This window comes from Castanea sativa, chromosome 1 (genome assembly GCF_040712315.1).
Source record: "Castanea sativa cultivar Marrone di Chiusa Pesio chromosome 1, ASM4071231v1".
Classification (NCBI taxonomy): Eukaryota; Viridiplantae; Streptophyta; class Magnoliopsida; order Fagales; family Fagaceae; genus Castanea; species Castanea sativa.
This window is the reverse complement of record NC_134013.1, coordinates 1,419,164-1,438,979: the sequence shown is the minus strand read 5'-3', so window position 1 is coordinate 1,438,979 and position 19,816 is coordinate 1,419,164. Positions and strand designations below refer to the sequence as shown.

The 19,816-nt window shown below is 33.4% G+C and overlaps 2 protein-coding genes and 1 pseudogene across 2 annotated transcripts; 2 read left to right on the top strand and 1 right to left on the bottom strand.

The window, feature by feature from the left end:
- The first annotated feature begins 297 nt into the window (after nt 1-297).
- Nucleotides 298-1,493, top strand: LOC142620943 (disease resistance protein Roq1-like). Its single transcript, XM_075794268.1, has 3 exons — nt 298-476; nt 726-1,302; nt 1,488-1,493. Exons 1-3 carry the CDS (start codon nt 298-300, stop codon nt 1,491-1,493), a joined length of 762 nt encoding a protein of 253 aa, XP_075650383.1.
- Nucleotides 1,494-1,509: 16 nt separating this feature from the next.
- LOC142621530 (uncharacterized) lies at nt 1,510-9,335 on the bottom strand (annotated as a pseudogene).
- A 6,670-nt stretch (nt 9,336-16,005) lies between these two features.
- Nucleotides 16,006-17,203, top strand: LOC142622440 (senescence-specific cysteine protease SAG39-like). The gene is made up of 2 exons (XM_075795902.1): nt 16,006-16,459; nt 16,565-17,203. The coding sequence occupies exons 1-2, from the start codon at nt 16,024-16,026 to the stop codon at nt 17,152-17,154; spliced, it is 1,026 nt and encodes a 341-aa protein (XP_075652017.1). The 5' UTR covers nt 16,006-16,023; the 3' UTR covers nt 17,155-17,203.
- Nucleotides 17,204-19,816: the final 2,613 nt, after the last annotated feature.

Sequence of the window (19,816 nt, the reverse complement as noted above, 5' to 3'; positions counted from 1 at the left end):
TCATCTTTCCCAAGTTCTTCCACTGAGCGATGGAAGTATGATGTTTTCCTTGGCTTTAGAGGCGAGGACACCTGAAACAATTTTATGGATCATCTATTTACTGCTTTGACAGAGAAAGGCATTAACACTTTTAAAGATGATGAAAAACTTGAGAAAGGAAAATCTCTCTCACTAGAGTTGTTGAAAGCAATAGAAGAATTAAGATTTGCTATTGTCATTCTCTCAAAAAACTAAGCATCTTCTACTTGGTGCTTAGATGAACTTGCATGTACCATTGCTTGCAAGAAAGATATTAAAATGGTAGTTTTACCTGTTTTTCACTATGTTGATTCATCTGATGTACGAAAACAAATGGAAACTTTTGTACATGCATTTGTTAAAAATGAAGAAAATGAAGAAAAAACAAGGGTGGATAAATGGAGAGATGCTTTGAGACAGGTGGGCAACCTCGCCGGATGGCATTTAAAGGATACTAGGTAATTTATCCCGACATATTTGTTTCATTTAAATATTCAAATGACCCCCTTTTTATATATAACTTTATTTGGAACCTTAACAAATCTATATACATGTTTCATTGTACTTCTTTCAATTTTTTCCTAAGCAGATCAATGTACATGTTTTTGTTTCAGTCAACAAAATTGAACTTTAAATATGAATCGTATTTTTTTGTCTAACTTATTGGTGGTTCAAACTCAATGCATTTCCTACTTTTTTAATTGCAGACCTGAGTCACTAGATATCCAAGAAATAGTAGAATGGATATCGCTCAACTTGAAATATGATGCATTCTCATATATTACCAATGACCTAGTAGGAATATACTCTCGACTAGTGGAATTGGAGTCATGCTTAGCTCTAGATTCAAAAGATGTCCGCTTTATAAGGATTTGGGCGATGGGAGGGATGGGTAAGACAACTCTTGCTAGAGTTGTTTATCATATGGTTTCTAAAGAATTTGAAGCTCATGGTTTTATTGGGGATGTTAGGGAAAAGTTTGAAAAATATGGTCTTGTTCCACTACAACAGAAAATTATTGATGAAGTTTTGAAGGAAAAGAATTTGAAAATAGAAGAGGAGTATAATGGAGTTCTTAAGATCAAGAATAGGTTATGTCGTAAAAGGATTCTTTTTGTTCTTGATGATGTAGATAAGATGAAACAGTTAGAAATGTTAGCTGGGAAGCATGGTTGGTTTGGTTCTGGTAGTAGAATTATCATAACAACAAGAGATGCACATTTGTTGGAGGCACATCAGAACAAATTAGTTTCTTTTTTTTCCCCTTGTACAAAGGTTGCTGCCGTATTGATGATAATGATATTGGATTTTTTTTTTCTTTTTTTTTTTAATTCCAATAAAATCTCAAGTGAAGAATGTAGTTCATTTCCTCCTAGTCACCGTTTTTGTGATATATTCAGATATTCTTGACTTACATGCACTCTTTTTTTCATCTTTTTAAATGTCAAATGATAAGCTTGTTGGATTAGGATTGAAAAAGGAATCTCTAATCTGAATATTTTCATTGATTTTTCCCCCACTGAGCCTTTCAAATTGTTCTTGATACAATTAATTATCTTGCTACTCAACAAGTAAACAGATGCACTAGTAAATAGTTATATAGTTGAAAGCAATTGTTGTGTATTCCTTTTCCACTCAACTAGTTTTGTTCCCAATAATTGCTTTGATTTTTGGTTTCCAAATAATAAAAAAGAACTGTGCCAAATAACTCAAGATTGTGCCAAGGCCAAAACAAGGCAGGAACGGCCACATATTCAAATAGAGGAAGAAATGCTGCTAGCTCAAGTCTCCACTGGCACAATAAAATGTCGCTTCTTTTGTAAAAAGAGGCAAGTCGCAGTGCAGTCATCTACTTTTGCACAAGGGTATCTCTTTTTCCATGTGGCAGTAGCCGCCTCCACCACGGCTCTTGCTGCTGCCTGTTCACTATCTGCTGCCCACACAATTGATGCAACTTGGTCGTTATTGAGCACATCCCAGACCTACATTTTCAGGCACAAACGATGAAAATAAAACGCATTATACTAATTAGCAATACAATGAGAAGGACGATGAAAAGGTATCTGACACTTGAACATGTACAAATTAAAACTTCATTCAATTTGCACTTACCCCATCAGTTGCAAGAATGATGAATTGGTCGTTGGAAGTTACACAGTGATAGTAGATATTGGGGATGGCAATTATGCCATGGTTTTTGAGTATGAAGTCTCCGATAGCTCATGACATGGCTAGGCCCGGAGAGTCATCGTGAGGCAGCCACACTCGTTGGACATGTGGTTCTTGCCTTAATGCAGCCACCCGGCCATTGCAGTTCCTTATTCTTTCTGCTTCACCTATGTCAGAAATGAAAATTGATTAGTCACTGAAAAGTTATCTAAAATTAGTAGGTCCTCAATGGTAAGGTGAGTGAAATAACAAGGAAAAAAAATTCACAACTGTGTAGTTGACATGTTACAATTGGTGAAAATAATGGTAGTGTCAATAACAGGCCAATGTAAAAGTGATATTGTTCCAATCATAACTTATCACAGCAGCAGTTGCGTAAAGATTGTGAAAATTTGTATCTAATTACTTGTATGGATCAACTCCTTGGTGTGACAAGAACCATAGCAAAATACTATGTAGTATATACCCCCAGCCCTACAATTTTTCAATGCATAAAATGTTGGGAAGGAAATGAGGTCTTACAAGGTAAGCCTGGCTTTAAGTCAGTGGTTGACTGGATGGCAGTAACTCCATTGTTGGTGATTGTCCCCAAGACAGCTCTGGAGTCACCTAGATTAGCTATAATAAGATCTTCATCCTGTTTAGTTTTCCAATTTTAGAAAGAAAGCAAAAATTAAGAAACAAATTGAAAATTTCATAAGAAGTAATTCGTTCATAACTACTTGGCCTTTTTTACCTGTCTTATGACTACAACAGCAGTTGTTCCACTACAAGAGCTGTCCAACTTCTTTTGTAGTTGTACCTCCTTGTCCATCAACTTGAAGGCACTGATACAAGCCTCTTTCCATATGTGAAAATTCTTGCTTAGTCTTAATTCAACATCTATTCTCTCAACATGGTTCTGGAAAGTGCTATCATTTGCTACTGTATAAGTCTTTGCAAGAGCATTCCTTTGGCTTAGTAAGAGCGAAGGCAGGCGGTTACACACTATCTTGCTAACTATGTGACCATTCTTCCCATGCCCATCAAAAACTCCACAGAAAGCTCCATCTTTCCACTCCATAGCCCTTATTAAAGAAAAAAGAATTTATGTTTCAAAACTAATAGTACAGTACTACATGTTAGTCAAAATTATAGTAGTGTTAAAAGCCATTGATTTTTACCTAAAAATCCAAGATTGTATACCATGGTAAATTGAATTTCACCAGTGGTGTATGGTCCAATTTTTATCTAGGAAACTTTTGCATAAACTTTTATGGTATACCTTTGGATAGCTTTAAAATTTTAAATGAACAAACATATCATACAATGATTTAATTGCCACAATATAAATGATTTTGAATTGCCTATGAAGAAACATGAGAAACTAAATTGAGAAGTTGACTTTTCTCGTGAGAATGTAGACCAACTTAAATTCTAATTTAAGCACAAGCTGTAAAACTAGGGACCATAGATACAATTTGAGAGAACCATGTAACAAAACCTGGTAAAGAATGGCAGCATCTTGGTTTAGTCCTTTGCTTCCTTGCTTAGAGTAAAGAGAGCCAAGACCCAGAGCTTCATTAGAAACATTATTTCCTTGGAAGAATATCACATTTTCATGGCTTTCTTCAGCATCATGAATCTCCTTTGATGCAACTGATATGCAGATTCCCATTGCAACTTATATTATTTGTTCTATTTTTTTTTTCACTTTACTTTTATAGTCCAAGGATAACTGAAGCAGTTTCCTTAATCATGAATCCAAGGACCCCAAGATGTGCATGTTATAGCAAAATAATGATTATAAGGGGTAGATAACTGTAGAAGTGGCTCCCAGAGGTCAGAAAGCACGCTTTAGATTCAATAAGTCACAGTTTTTTAATTGTTGTGTATTATTTTAGGCCACCCCAAGATTCAGTTTAAGGGACGCATGATGTGTATTTTCTCTTTTTATAAGCTGGTTCTTTTTACATGCATGATGCACCCCATGGAACTCAAATCCATGTTCAAACTGACAAACTTGCACACCTTTTTCTGTTTGTGACAGTAATTTTTTATATCCTTTTCATGCATTTAATACTATTCTGTGATATCAAATTAAAATTACTGCATGCAATTTAGTATGGACTTGATTTTTTATTTATGAATCATCTAAATAATGTCACGTATTGAACTATGTCTAGACTCTAGAGTTGAATGATAGTTAAAACCTGAAACTCCAATTTGTTAGTTACTTCGCTTGTGATCACGTACATGATGACTTTATTTTCAGGTAAACTTGAATTAGCCCTTTAACTTATATGTTTATCAGCTTATTTACAGTCTTTTAAAGTCTCACTTATCTAAATACAATTATTATTTTGCTAATTTTTAGCACAAAGTTAATCCAAACGCATATGAAATTTATTAAAAATGAAATGTCTGACCCAAAACCTAAACAAGCTTATATTAACTTGTTGCTTGAGTGGGTGATCAAGAAATGGAGGAATAAACAAATGTTGATTCCTATCAAAATGTGAATAAGATAAAAGATAGTTGTTGACCATTGACCAAGTTGATGCACTTTACAGGGAAAGGAAATGGATCCATGGCAATGCCGCAATTGGAATCAACAAAACAGTAGACAGATTTATGAAAAGATGCAAGCAGTTGGTCAAACTTTGTAAAGAATAAATATAATGAGAAATTTTATCCTATTCTTATAGCGTAATCATGGTTCATAATTGTGTGCTAGTATCTACTAGTGGATAAGAGACAAACATTGAAAGCATCATGCTGGTCGATCTCTTTAAGCCAATAAGCCTTGTCAAATGGATCCTGACCCTAAAATTTGAAGACCTATTGAGGATCATCAATAATATATTGGGTGGTTAGATTTATATGTCTAAGTTGACTTCTCAAATTTTCTGGATATTTTTTGTTTAATTTTAGGTCATATTCCCCAATGTATGGATACCGTTCATGTTGTGATTGAAAAACACACATCATCATCTTACTCTGATGATTGAAGGATCAATTCTAGACAAAAAATGAACAAAAGGGAAAACAAGTGAATAAAAAATAGTTTGATGCAAGTTGGTTAGCATGTGATATATATTATTCGTTTGGTGTTTGGTATAGCTTGTTTTTATGGATTTATTTTGTTGAAGAAATAAGTTGGGCAAAAGGACAACGGTAGAGACTTTGAAAAGATGTTCACTCTCTTTTAATTTGACCGAAACAGATTATAACAGAAAATGATGGTCAATTGATTCCTTTCACAAGTAGAAACATTTTAGTTTCACAGGCCTGTATTATAGAACAAGTCTTATAACTAAAGTGAACCTGATATTTGCAAACTATTCTTGTTTCCTTCTCATATAACATACATAAAAATACAGAAATATTTTGCATACCTGTCTTCCATCCAAGCAACACTATACAAGTCACCCAAACAAGTTTCATATTCTTCGGGAGGACTAGGATCCTCTCCAGGACAATAGGTTCCCCAACTGCTCTCTTCTGCATTTGATGCTGTTGTTGCATAGATATTCAAACCTTCTGGAAGAAGGCCCTCAAAGATGCTTCCAGACTCACAAGCTTCAAGATAAAATACCTACAAGTTCACATAGTCCAGCTAAAAATTAACATCACACCAAAATGTAAAATGCCTCAAGAAAATGATAGTTCAACTTGTGACACACCAATTTGTTATAGGTCCCAGAAGCGTGCTTCTTCTTTAAAACTTCAATCAGATCGTCAGCATAAAGGTAAGGACTGGTAGGCATGCCTGACAAAAAATTATCATACAGATAAAGAAAATATAAAATTCATCATCTAAAAAAATATTTTAAATTACAGGAAATAATATTCTGAACAACGTTTACAAACTAATTGTATAAAATGTATTCAGACTTATTTTCTTGAGTAGACTTTGAACAAGTTTAAGCCCTGGCCAACGGCTTGGGAACTCAATACTGGTTTGAACTACATCAGGTTGGACAACTCAGGAGATTCCAAGCCTTATAGTAGAGATCTTGCCTTATAATATCGTGGCCAACTTTTAAAAGGATGGTCATCAATATAATCAGGGGAGAGGGATTGAAATTTTTTCTGCTGAACAGATACTTCTATGGTTTTAGCCGTGTATATAAGAAAAGAATTAGTACTTGAACTCCTGCTTCCATCATTTCTTCCAAATGGATGTTCCAATATCTTCTTATCATTTATTTATCCATGCTTCCTTCCTTCTTCTTTTTTAATTAAAAAAAAAGAATAAATAAATAAATAATTGTTCCAATGGAACCTTCGTCTCTATTAAATTGATCCTTTCTAGAGAATTAGATGGTCTTCCTAAACAGGCTTAAGGGTGCATATTATAGAATAATTCGTTTAATTGCCAAGATGATGGAGAAGAAGAGCACATACGTATTTAAAATCTTATACCCATATCGGATAGTAGCCTTACACACGTGTGCTTGAGCACACACAAACACAAAAAATCTATTTGCCAGAACTCTTTAGCAGACCCTGACTCCTCTACAGCTAGATGGGAGTATAACTTCGAAATATCCCATTCCAAAATCATCCAATTATTAATATGTGATGCATAAGTCATAGTTACACACCAAGAAAGATATCTTTTGACATGGGAACCCATGCATCACAGCTTCAGTTTGAGGAAATTAAAAGGTACCTAAGCCAGACACAAATAATAGGAAAGCCACACCAAAACTTAAGAGACTAATAGCCCAAGTAAATGAGAACTAAGCAATCTGATGAACTCCTGCAACCAACAAAAGCAAGCACCGAAAAAAATATATTTAAAGATCGCTACTAACCAAGAACACCAGGACCCCCATGATCACTATAGTATATGAAAATATGATCGTTTGGACCGCTATCCACAACCGTCCCACTACCCCCTGTAAGAGCAGTTTTATTTCCAACGATTACAGCAAAAAATTGCCAACAGTAACATCTTCCCCAGTATAATCCTGCCACAATAGAACCCACTGCATAAGTGAGAAAATCACAACTTACAGTATTAGCAGTAATTAAGACCTTAAGGAAAGAAATCTGACCTTTGGCACTCCTTCATACACATCATCGCCATCCGGTTTGTTAATAATAACTCCAGGCCTAGGGTTCTCTTCATTTAAAGCAATGTCATCATACATGAAAACAATAATGTTTTCATCTTTCAACCCACCTTTCTTCAACAGTTGATAGGCATGACAAATATCAGCCTGTAAAAGAAGTTATAGAAGGGGGGAGGGAGGGGGGGCATTAACAATCTCATCAAACAATAAAATCACACTTACAAACAAGAGACAATGGTTTACTGCTAAGCTCTAAATAGGACACAAGCATGACCAAGATATCCATAGCACAAAAAACAATAACAAATGATCTCATTACTTTATACATACAATAGGAACTCATTAAACTAGTCAACATACCACCGCACACCCTTAGTGCGATAATCACTCCACAAGTATAAGTGCTTATGGGGTGTGGGGAACAAGAGTTGGGGTTCAAGTCTCCAGTTGAGAGTTTCACACACGTCTACATTTAGATTATGGTAGAGTAGAATTTCTAACTTGTATTAAAAAAAAAAATTAAACTAGTCAACATAACTGCACTATGCTACAAAACATACAGTTTCTTTTCTTGTCTCAAGGCGAATTATCTTTACGTACCCTATAGCTTTTTGTTCATTAATAGTAATTTTATCCCCTAGAACAACTAAGAAAATGGCAAGGTTCAAGTTAGATTGCATCACACCGGGATTTAACATGTAAAGTCCAACAAAGAGTCCAAATAGGGGAAAAAAGTTATGAATACTTGTGGAACCATGTGAGAGGAGAGCATAACATGGCACTCAAGAGGAGGTTGAATAAATACTTATTCAGTGTACTCACACAGTGGTCCTCCCAACTCAAGATATCAAACCGCAAAGTCCCTGTTATCAATCCATAAACTCACTTATAAAACAAATTGGTCCATCATTGACAATTCTATTTTCAATGCGATCATGGTAGGAATGATTAGATCAGTACAAGGTCCTTCCAAATACAACACAATAGTAATGTATTGATAATCCCGAAACTCACAAAGTAAAAGACACAAAAATCGATTGATAATCTCATCCAATAAATCGGCCCGAGCCAGCTTACTAATCAGGTGCCCTAATGCATTACAAAATTTCAAAACACACACACACACACATATATATACAAAGGAAGACATCCAGTGTTCAAATCCACCCTCGCTCGATCGAATTATCAAAGAAAAAGAAGTTCATAAAATTTAATTTGCTATATTTTTATTTGTCAATATAACATGTTATCAAAGGTGGTGCTAATTTCGAACCCTTCTCTACTTGCATCATCTCCCTAATATCTTATGCTTTTGCAACATAAGATCAAATTCACCGTTTCCTAATAGCTTATACTTTTGAATCAAGCGAAAGTTCATCAATTGGAACTGATAATAAGTTCTGATCTTTTATTGTTACGCAAAAATCATAAAAATCTCACTTATTCAATTCAAACTCGCGCACCTATTTATTGAAAACACTAATCCTAAGTGCTGACTGATTCTTAGACAAAAGCCATTAAATAAAGTACTCAAGAAAATTATTAGAAGCTTTTAACCCAATAATAATTCCATCAACTTTTTACTACTTTTAGGCAAATCCATTATGATCATTTAGCTTTCTTAACACACCACTCAAAACAAAAAATATATATACAAATAAATAAAAACAAAATCAACCCAGGGGTAAAAAAAAGAAATCAAGGAAACACAGTTAAAAATTAGATATTTGTGAAAATAACAAGTTCAGAAAAATCGAAAAAACAAAAATTTACTGGAAGGTAAAAAAATAAATAAATAAATAAATAACCTGATGCCTGTAATTCCAGTAACCATTGGAACCGGCAATCAGAACCGCCCATTTGGTTCCGGACGAGTCATCATCGGCCACATCAGCACCACGACCTCTTCCGAAGAATCTGGAAGCTTCTGAAGGCAACCGGAGAATATCTCCGACTAGGTCCCTACCGGCAGAGACCGAACCGGAGAGGCCGATAAAGAGGACGACGACGACGACGACGCTAAAAGCTGTGCGAGCCATTGGGAGGCAGCTCTGAGTTTTTTTTTTTGTTTGTTTGTTTGGTTGGTGGAGCTGAGATTTTTTATAAACAGAAAGAAACGTATTTGAGGTGAGGTGGGGTCCAGTAGCTTTTTTTTTTCTTTTTCTGTTTCATTAATATATGGGTGTGTCGAGAAGTGCTACGTTCACAATATTTTTATAATATTTTTACAACAAATTGTAGGTGGTTAGTTGTTATTGGTTCAAATTTGAACCTAACACTAAGATTACTTTTTTGCCTCAACAATAACAACCAGTAACATCCTACCACTTAAAATTTATTGTAAAAATATTGTGAAAATATTGTGGATATATCATTTCTTGGGTGAGTTAGGTATGGCCGTACACGTCACCGCTGAGCTCGGGAGTGTGAGACTTTTGGTGTGATTAAAGGGTAAAGATTAGATAAGGGTGGGACCCGTTGTCTCGTTTTCTACTGGTAGGTACTATGACTTTTTCTACGCATTGGCCTTAATACGATCAATTTTTTTTCTTTCAATAATTATTGGACTATCACCTGTGAAAAATAGCATCACAAATTTTTTTTACACCTTTTTCCTATTATTGTGACGCGGTAAGATGTGATTAATAAAAAAATAATAATAATGAGTTGACAGATAAGTGCTGATTTTTTTTTTTTACCGAATAAATAAATGATAGTTAACTACTCATAGTTTACTATATTAAAATTGTAGATTAAAAAATTGTAGATTAATTTATGATTCTAAAATTACTCAAAAGTGAGTGGTAAATGTAGCTAATGTAACGAGAAATGTTATGTCCATAACATTTTCATAATATTTTTCACAGAAAATTTTAAGTGACAAGTTATTATTGGTTATTATTGTTGGGGCAAAAAAATAATTTTAGTAATAAATTCAAATGTAAACCAATAATAACTAACCGCCTATAATTTGTTGTAAAAATATTGTGAATATAAAACTTTTTTTTTTAGAAATAAACACACATTAAAGAGTGGAAAAAGAGTTTGTAGATGTAGAACTTAATAGGTAGTCCATCACAATTTGTTACATAAAATAATTTAAAAAAATTAGTCTCTTTTTTTCTTAGCCAGAATAAAGCAAAAGTGGTTTGGTTTACAATATGGAAAAGATTTTTTTTTTTTTGAGAAGAAAATAGCCTACTAATAGAAAATGTAACTAATATTTATTATCAAATAATGTCTCCTATTAATTAGCACCACCCACAAAATTATTTCTTCTCTCTCATTTTTCTCTAAAATTGGGAGGTAATGGGCATAAGAGGAAAATAAATCCCCCCCATGCACCCTCTCCCCCCCCCCCCCCCTCTTTCCCTTTCTATTGTCACTGTTCATTCCAACCAAACACTTGATATACTTTCCTTTCTCCCTAGTTCTTTCCTTTTTCTCCTTCCCCCCCCCCTTCAAATCAAACATAAAAGAGTCTGGATTGCTTTCAATTTTGGTGTTATAATTTGTTATTTAATTTATGTTTGTGACTGATCTAACTGTTAAGAGAGAGGAAAAAGGCATCATTTTATTAGTACTTAAATCAATCACAAATATGTACGAAAGGAATATTTTGTAAATGGAATTAAATTTGATAGACCAAAATAAAAACAACCTTAAACTTATTGTCAAAAGTAAAATCTACTTTTTTCTTCTTCTTTTAACGCAAATATACTTTCTTTTCCTTTAAGTTTGGTCATATTCTATTTTAACTCTTGAAATTTGAAAATTTTCTCTTTTAATCCTCTAAAAATTATAAACATATCAAGCTTATCCTCACATGTCCTTTTCCTTATGAATTAGAATTATCTAAATTCAATAAAATTACAATGAACTTTGTTACGGCAGTAAGGTTATGAAAATATTAACTTTGTACTTTTACACTATTTTAGACTACAACCAGTACTTTTCAAATTTCAAGGATTAAAATCAAATATGACCCAAATTTTATTAATAAATTGTATATATTCACCTCTTTTTTCTTTCATAAATCATAATATTGTTTGAATTGGTTCAAAATTAAGCAAGATATATTTTCATAAAATATCATTTCTTTTATTTTAAAGATAAGTATTTTATTTTATCCTCACTTTGATTCATTAGTCGAGTTTACATTTAATATAAGTATTAATTAGGGTCAACTTTAAGTTTATGTCACTTGGCCCCCCTATTAATTGTTTTTTTTTTCTTTCTAAAAATGTCAATTTGGCTTACCTCCAATACATTTTTAACTAAACATATTATTTTGTTTTAAATATACAATAGTAAGTGGTAGTGAGTATTTTTTTTTTTTGTTGAGAAAAAGTGGTAATAAGTTTTAATCTCTACTTTTTATTTAGTTAGTGGATGATGTGGCAATTTTTCATTAAAACAAAAGAAAATTCCAATTAAAAAAGTATTAGAGATAAACCAAACTCCAAAAAAAAATGGATCAATAATTGGTTTTGCACATGTGAGGCATGCGACTCCTGAGCAATTTTATTTTAAATCCAAAAATTTTAAGGATAAAATTTCTCAATTGAAAATTTTAAGACTAAATTGCGATAAATGAAATTGCAATGAGGTAATTGTAATTTATAAAATAAGGATCTTGAAGAATAAATTTGTCTATGAAATACAAAATTTGTTCATTTGCCATGGGTCTCTTAGACCCTTAGTTAATTTCCATCCAAACTAAAAGTTTGTTCAAACCGATATAATTAACCCTTTCTAAGTTTCTTTAATTAATCAGGGCATGGTGTAAGTCTTTTTTTCCAAAGCAAACCTACTTTACTTTTGGCTAAGAACTCAAACACAGGAAGGAAATAAAAAGTTTTTTGTACTATGAAATTATTGATGAACTTTGTCATGTGTCTCTCTTATTGAATTCCAAAGGATAATGAGATAATCTTACAAGTTACGACTAAGACTTGTAGGGAAACTATCAGAATCAATGTACATAAAAACAAGATTGAATATTAGATGATAAAGCAATGATGCCGACACGAGAAGGAATTTCCTCTCCACACTGCTTTTGTGTTTGCTTGCGCTCTTTCCTTATCTTCATTGGGACAACTTTTGTTTTAGTAAAATAAATTTTTTTGTATGGATGTAAGGAAAACTAACTTAATATCAACTTAACTAGAAAACAAAAAAAGAAAAAGAAATATATTGTCTAAATTATATAATCCATATGTATTATTATTCAATAAAAATGCACATATATAACTTTTTTCTCAATAACCAATGTGTTTCTTGAGTGAAAAAAAAATTAATATATAATTTTTTTTTCTTTTTTGGGTTGGGTGAACAACTGATATATAAAGCTTAAGTTGTCAAAGAAAAATTAAGTTTTGGTTTACCATAGAGGAAACTTTGAATATACTACTGAATTCAATTTATATGCCTGCTTCCTATTTGCTAATGACACATTTTATTTTTATATATACGACATAAGACATGATTTGACATGTAGAATTGATTTTTTATTAATTATTTAGTACCGTCCAAATACCAAGAAATATATTTTATTTCAGAGGGATTTACTCCTAAATTTCTTATCTAATGGTAAGATATTTAAACAATTAAACTAATTATAATCCGAGGAAATAAATAATCTTGAATATCTTGATTGGTAGTGCCTTGTATTTTTTTTATAGATAAAATAAAATTTTAACATATGTGTGTTTATCAATTTTTATTTTATTTTTGAGAGATAGTTTCACTTTCAAGTTTCAACCTATAGTATTGCATTGTTAGTTTCACTGACCGCATTGTAACAAAAGCGTCCACGCACTTGTTAGTTTCATGAAAACAATGGCTCGTCCTCACTTGAGGATGATGAGGGTTTTACAATCCAAAATGAGAGATGCATGTGTGACTTATTTTAGTTGTCTAATTGTATTTATTACGGAGAAACAAAGTTGTCGAAGTCATTTACCTTTCATCGTTCATTGATTGATTTTAAGCCTATGCACTGACCGCATTATAATTAAGCTCCAAGGGTGATGGGGATTGGCCTGTGGTCCTGTGGACCGTCAATGTATGTTAAAAGGGTTCATTTTCATGATTGATTAGAGTAATATACGTATTTAGAGATAAATAAAAGGTGTCTATGTTCAACGAACCTATATATGACTGAATCTAAACATCTAATGTTTTTTTTATATATATAAAATCGAATGTATGGCTGAATCTAATCAGTAAAACACTTTTTTTTTCTCATAAATAATAATATAACCTACTAGAAGTTCAATCAGAGACGCAATCTACTAATCTTTTCATAGACAACAAGGATGTAGGATTGTAGGTACCTCTAAAATAGTGTGTTTCTGCCATCTAAAGAAAAATCACCCACCTAAAATGTTTGATAAGAAAATAAAAAATCATCCACCTAAAATGTTTGATAAGGAAATTTCATATTAAGCTATCATAAAGTCAGTCATTAACGCATTAGGACAAAATTCTTTCCAAACCCACAAGTCACCGGGTGATAACTTTCAAAATAATCCTTTTCTCTTTTCTTTTTTTTGGGGTAAATTGTACTCTTAAAGTTTGGAATGTTTAAATTTTACACCCTAAAATTTTAGAATTCGAAATTTACCTCCTGAAGTTTAAGGGTGTTTGAATTTTACACTTTAACGTTTCAGAATTTGGATTTTACCTCCTAAAACTTGAAAGTGTTTATATTTTACACCCCAAATTCTAAAACTTTTGAGTGTAAAATTTTAACATTTTCAAACTTTTAGGGTGTAATATCCAACCATCCCTAAAATTTAGGAGGTAAAATACAAATTATGAAAAGTTAAGGTGTAAAATTCAAACATTCTCAATAGGGAGTACACGTGATCGTGTCATTAAGTTACTATTGGAGGTAGCAATAAATTTAGAATTAAATCTTTTGTAAAATCTTCAATTCTCTATTAGTGAATTTGTTTATTTTGAGAATAGCTAGATCAAATCCTCCTAAGTCTTTACCTTGAAACGGTTCATTTCGTTGATTTTTCTGGATGATCATATTATTGTATTCTTTACATTTCCACTTTGCATGATATGATATTTTGTTGTTTAATTTAGATCTCATAATTAACCTAAGTAACTATTTGACTAATTTAAGTGTGTTCAAGGTTCTAAACAAACAAACAATTCGGACCAAGGCGTGGATTTCCACGCTCATTATTTGGGTTTGTCTTTTTAAGTTGTAACCAAGGCAATCAGAAGGTGTCAAAGGTCAACAAGAGCATCACTGGGTCTTTCTTATGCCTTAATTTACGCGAGAACTTAAAGGAAATGCTGTATGGGATTTTGGTGTGGCTATATGTGGGTTGGGTATTGACTGGGAACTATGTTTTTGTTTGGGATGTTGGAAAGGATTGGGAAAAACATTGTGCTAGGCTTGAAGATGGCCATGCAACATGAAACCAAAGAGGTTTAATGCTTGATTGGCAGAGGTCAATAACTGAATGGATGGGGCAAGGTGAGTCATTGATTTGTTCTTTCATGCTTGATTCGCTGAGGTCAATAACTGAATGGATGGGGCAAGGTGAGTCATTGATTTGTTCTTTCATGCTTGATTGGCTGAGGTCAATTGCTTTTATTTCCTTAAACATAAAAGAATGGTTCGTGCATTGTGATTTATTGTTTCATGCCCAATTAGTATATTTCCTTACTGAATATTAATTAATAACTAGATGCTTGTTGTTGGATTGTATCTTTAATCACTGAGATACTTTTTATAATTGAATATTCTTAGTTTACATTTTTTATAAAAGTCCTTTTATCATTTTTGCGTGATGAGTGATGACAACCAAATGTGAAATGGAAAAGTGAAATTGGAAAACTGGGAAAGAAAAGACAGCAAAAAGCGCTAATTATCATCATCCGTCCAAAAAAAACCCTGCATATTGTCAGCATGGAAAGTTGGAAACAACCTACATGAATGGATTGACAGCAATACCACATTTGTAAATGACAGATCCCCAGAACTTGGGAGTTTATTCGTGTTCTCCACAAAGAACAATAGCCACTCAGACATAGCAGTTAGCCGTATAGCAAAAGTTCAGTTTAAATAATAAGTTGGCTACAGCTAATGAAAGCCATCAATCACCAGCATCAATCCAGAACACTCCTGCATAAAATACAAATGGAAACAACCTAGAAGATAGGTATTACTTGAAATTTGGTTGGTGTTTGTTTCAGCAATGATGTTTTCTAGAAAATGAGTTATTTTCTAAAAAGCATTTTCTATAAAACTATTTCATTTTCTAATGTTTGGTAGAAACTTTAAATGAGTTGAAAAACAACCTCATAACTTCCCTTATTTAGTTTGATGTGAGATAGAGTTGTTTTCCAAAAAAAATTAATGGAAAACAATCTTCAAAAATAAGTCATACTTTTTATATTGACCAAAGATAGTTTTCCTTTGACTCATCTTTTTTTATGTTACCAAACACTAGAAAACAAGGAAAACTATCTTTATTCAAGGTTTTCCATTGAAACAAACGGAGCGTTAATAATAAGTTGGCTACAGTCAGTAGTATTACAACAGTCCGTTCGATGCGCTTAAATTAACCTTTAAAATCACGTTGAACTTGCTCAACACGCTAAGAAAAAAGGGGCCACTTTACTTCCCAAGATACACATCATAATGGGGATGATCTATTTCCTATATATAGGGAAAATGTATGCTTTCTTCCTCACCATTTATCACCAAAGCCATTGCCAAAGAACGCTCTTCGTTTTGTATACAATGGCTTTAACACAGCAAAAAAAACTTATCACAGTCATGTTTTTTATTCTAGAGACTTTGATATCCCAAGCCATGTGCCGCACTTTGCTTGAAGACGCCCTTGCTGAGAGGCATGAGCGATGGATGGTTCAGTATGGACGCAGCTACAAAGATAGTGCAGAGAAGGAAAAGCGTTTCAAGATATTCAAGGACAACGTTGAATATATAGACAAATTCAATAATGAAGGGAATCGCACTTTCAAGCTAAGTGCCAACGTATTTGCAGACTTAACCAATGAAGAATTTGTTGCGTCTCATACTGGATACAAGATTTCCACCCAACCAAGTTCTCTCAAAGCAAAAAGTTTCAAGTATGAAAACCTTACAGAAATTCCAATGACTATGGATTGGAGAGAGAAAGGAGCTGTTACCTCCATAAAGGACCAAGGCCGTTGTGGTAAGAGGATCACAGTTCCCAACACTCATAAGTTTGGCTTCAATTCCCGTAATTATTGTTCTCATCAAAACATTTTTCACTTATATTTGATTCTTATACACGCAGGATGTTGCTGGGCCTTTTCAGCAGTGGCAGCCGTAGAAGGGATCACCCAAATCAAAACTGGCAACTTGATCTCTTTGTCTGAGCAACAACTAGTGGACTGTGCTGTGGAAGGCAATCTTGGCTGCAACGGTGGTTGGATGGATAATGCTTTTAGATATATAATAAAAAACCAAGGGCTCACTACTGAAGGAAAATACCCATATGAGACCATGGAAGGAACTTGTGACCATGAAAAGGAATCTATTCATGCAGCTCAAATAAGTGCATTTGAAGATGTACCTTCCAATAATGAGGAGGCATTACTACAGGCTGTGGCCAACCAACCAGTTTCAATTGCCCTCGATGGTTCTGGTCGTAATTTTCAATTCTATCAAGGCGGAGTTTTCATGCAAGAGTGTGGGACTCGTTTAACACATGCCGTTACTGCAATTGGGTATGGAACAAGTGATGATGGTACCAAGTACTGGTTAATTAAGAATTCGTGGGGCACCCGTTGGGGTGAGAATGGCTACATGCGGATTCAGAGAGACACCGGTGCTCCAGAAGGTCTTTGTGGCCTTGCCCAGAAAGCGTCCTATCCTGTTGCTTAGATACTCCAATGGTGACATATCAAGTCACCTATGGCTATGATACTTATTGCTCTCGTTCACTATATCTATATTAAATTTGTTACGGCTATGAAAATGGATGTACTGCTTCTTGCAACTTCAAAATATGAACGTTGTAATAAATAAACTTGTTAGCTACTACTATTATTAAGTAATGTAATGATAGCTTATAAAATCTTCACATTTCTTTCACTATATGTATGTTAAATTTGTTACGGCTGTGAATACGCATGTGCTACTACTTGTAACTTCAAAATATGAACATTGTAATAAATGAATCTAACAGGTGCCGATATTATTAAGTAACATAATGATAGCTGACTCTTCAGAATTTAACATATGAAAGTGGCCATGTGTAACGCCCCAATCGGTCAAAAAAAAGTAGAGATCAGATTTTTTAAGTTCCCACGTGCCCCACTTAACATCCTTCCCCACCACTTATTTTCACTCATCTCTTTATCTTTTTGGCCGGCTCACTCTTTTTTTCTTTTTCTTTTTTTCGTACACTCATCTCTATCACTCCCGTCATCCTCTCCACCGGTACTTCCATACCACCACCACCATTTCTAGCACCATTTTTCCAGCAAGATCACCGGAAAATTCTTAAGAACCTATTAGCACCTTCACATCCTTTTTTTTTTTAGGTTAAAATTTCTAATCTTTTTTGTGAGTTTTACACATTTACTTGAGGTTATTTTTATCTAAGCTTTAATAATGATACTCATGTGATTTGTGAGCATTAGAAGTGATATTTATGTATTTTTATGTATGGGTTTTGTATTGGTGGAATTATTTGATGAGTGGGTATATGGTTTGTGCTAATGATGACTACTTAAGGTATATGCATGGTGGAAAATTTTGGGGTTTTGAGTTGTAATGTGATGGTTGGTAAATCTAATTTTTTCATATCCATTGAGTTTATTTGGAGTTAGTTGAAGTTCTAAATTTCTTGTCTTGGTAGATATTTTGATTTTACTTTTATGGGTCTCTTAATGATGTAGTGTAAATTTTATGGAAGCTAATCATAATGTTGGAGATGATATTAAATGGGTTAACTTTATATGTTGGAATTGAAAAATTCTTAGGTAGTCCCGAAGTATATTGAAATGGTGCTCCTCTTCTCACATTCATGGTGGACCCCACCATGAATGTAAGAGAAGGGAGCACCATTCTCCGTGCTCTGGGAGTACCTAAGAATTACTCGTTGGAGTTTATGCCTTGTGAATCAATTTGTTGAGAAACTTTGAAAGTGGAATATATTATTATTGATGAGGTTAAATACTAGGCTTGCTTAATTAAGTACTTATTTGGCAATTCCTAAATTGTAGCTAGATATAATTTCAAACTCTATGCTTATTGTAATAGGTTTACTTGATATTGTTTAGATTCTATTTAATCTCCTTGGAGCTTGGAGAATTAGGTTTTTGCGGTTGTAAGGTAAGTAGTTTTTTAATGGGGTAAAATTCAATTTTTAAAACTTTAAAATGTAAAATCCAAATACTCCCAAATTTTAGGGATGTAATTTGCAATTTACCATTTTTTTTAGAAATAATTCACATATATTATCTATTATGATTTGGGCTTGCCACTAATATCACTTTTTTACCTACCTCTAATAGTTTGCTACCAAGAATTTGTTGGGAAAGAACTATGGACTTAACTTTTAACCCTCTTAACTATTTTATTAGGAGTTTTTTTTTTTTTAGAAGAACATTCTATCATTTAAAATTGGGCTTGTCCCCGTACCACTATTGGGCTTGACTGCCTAAAACCAAAGTGAAAATTGCATGGGCATTGGACCGACCACTTCAGATAGAATGGGTTTCCCCAAGAGAGAAAAACCAAAACCTCCACGAATGCAGAGGCAGACAGAGAGCCAATCAGAATCAGCCAAACTCAACCTCGTCATCGTCGATGTAGTGCGTTCAATTCCCTAAAGGTGAGTGAGCATAAAGGTGAGCGATAGGGACAGACCCGAATTTCAAGCTGGGGGGCCGAAAATAAGCGAAATTTTTTTTTTCAAATATGCATCCATATAGTATTAATAAACTATCAATCAAAATAAATATCCAAAAATCATTGTTTTTTAATATATTAAGATACAATGATTTTTGGCAATCTCACGTTGACTTTGGAAGAATTTGAATCTTTTTTTTTTGAAAAAAATGAAAAAAACAAGCATTATAGTTGATTTTTTCATGATCTACAAAATTTGTGTGACAATTTTCTTAAATTTGTTTGTTGACAATTTTCTTAAATTTGTTTGACAATTTTCTGTATTATAAGATTTGTTTTTTTCTTTTTGTCTTTGGTCTGCCTTTATTTATCTTTGTCTTTGACATTAACCCACTAACCCAATCCCACTACCGACACTACAAATTTATTCTGCACGCAGCCCTACTTTTTTTTTTCTGTCACAGTATCACTTGTCCCTATTATGTCCAACCCCCAGTCAAACAAACACTTCTCTACAAACTCTACTCTCTCTTTATCTCTCTGATCTATATAATACAAAAGAGAGTCACAAACACACACAGAGTGACAGAGAGTCAAAGACAAAAAGCCCAAAAAAAACAAAAAAAACAAAAAAAAACACCACAGGCAATAAAAACATCATCAGTTCAATTCACAGTTCATCTTCATC

What these genes read in the sequence shown, in the direction of transcription:
- LOC142622440 (XM_075795902.1), top strand. Translation starts at nt 16,024, where the DNA reads ATGGCTTTAACACAGCAAAAAAAACTTATCACAGTCATGTTTTTTATT. An exon ending in AAAGGACCAAGGCCGTTGTG is followed by an intron (nt 16,460 to 16,564) that starts GTAAGAGGATCA and finishes TTATACACGCAG; the next exon opens with GATGTTGCTGGGCCTTTTCA.
- LOC142620943 (XM_075794268.1), top strand. Translation starts at nt 298, where the DNA reads ATGGTAGTTTTACCTGTTTTTCACTATGTTGATTCATCTGATGTACGA. An exon ending in TGGCATTTAAAGGATACTAG is followed by an intron (nt 477 to 725) that starts GTAATTTATCCC and finishes TTTTAATTGCAG; the next exon opens with ACCTGAGTCACTAGATATCC.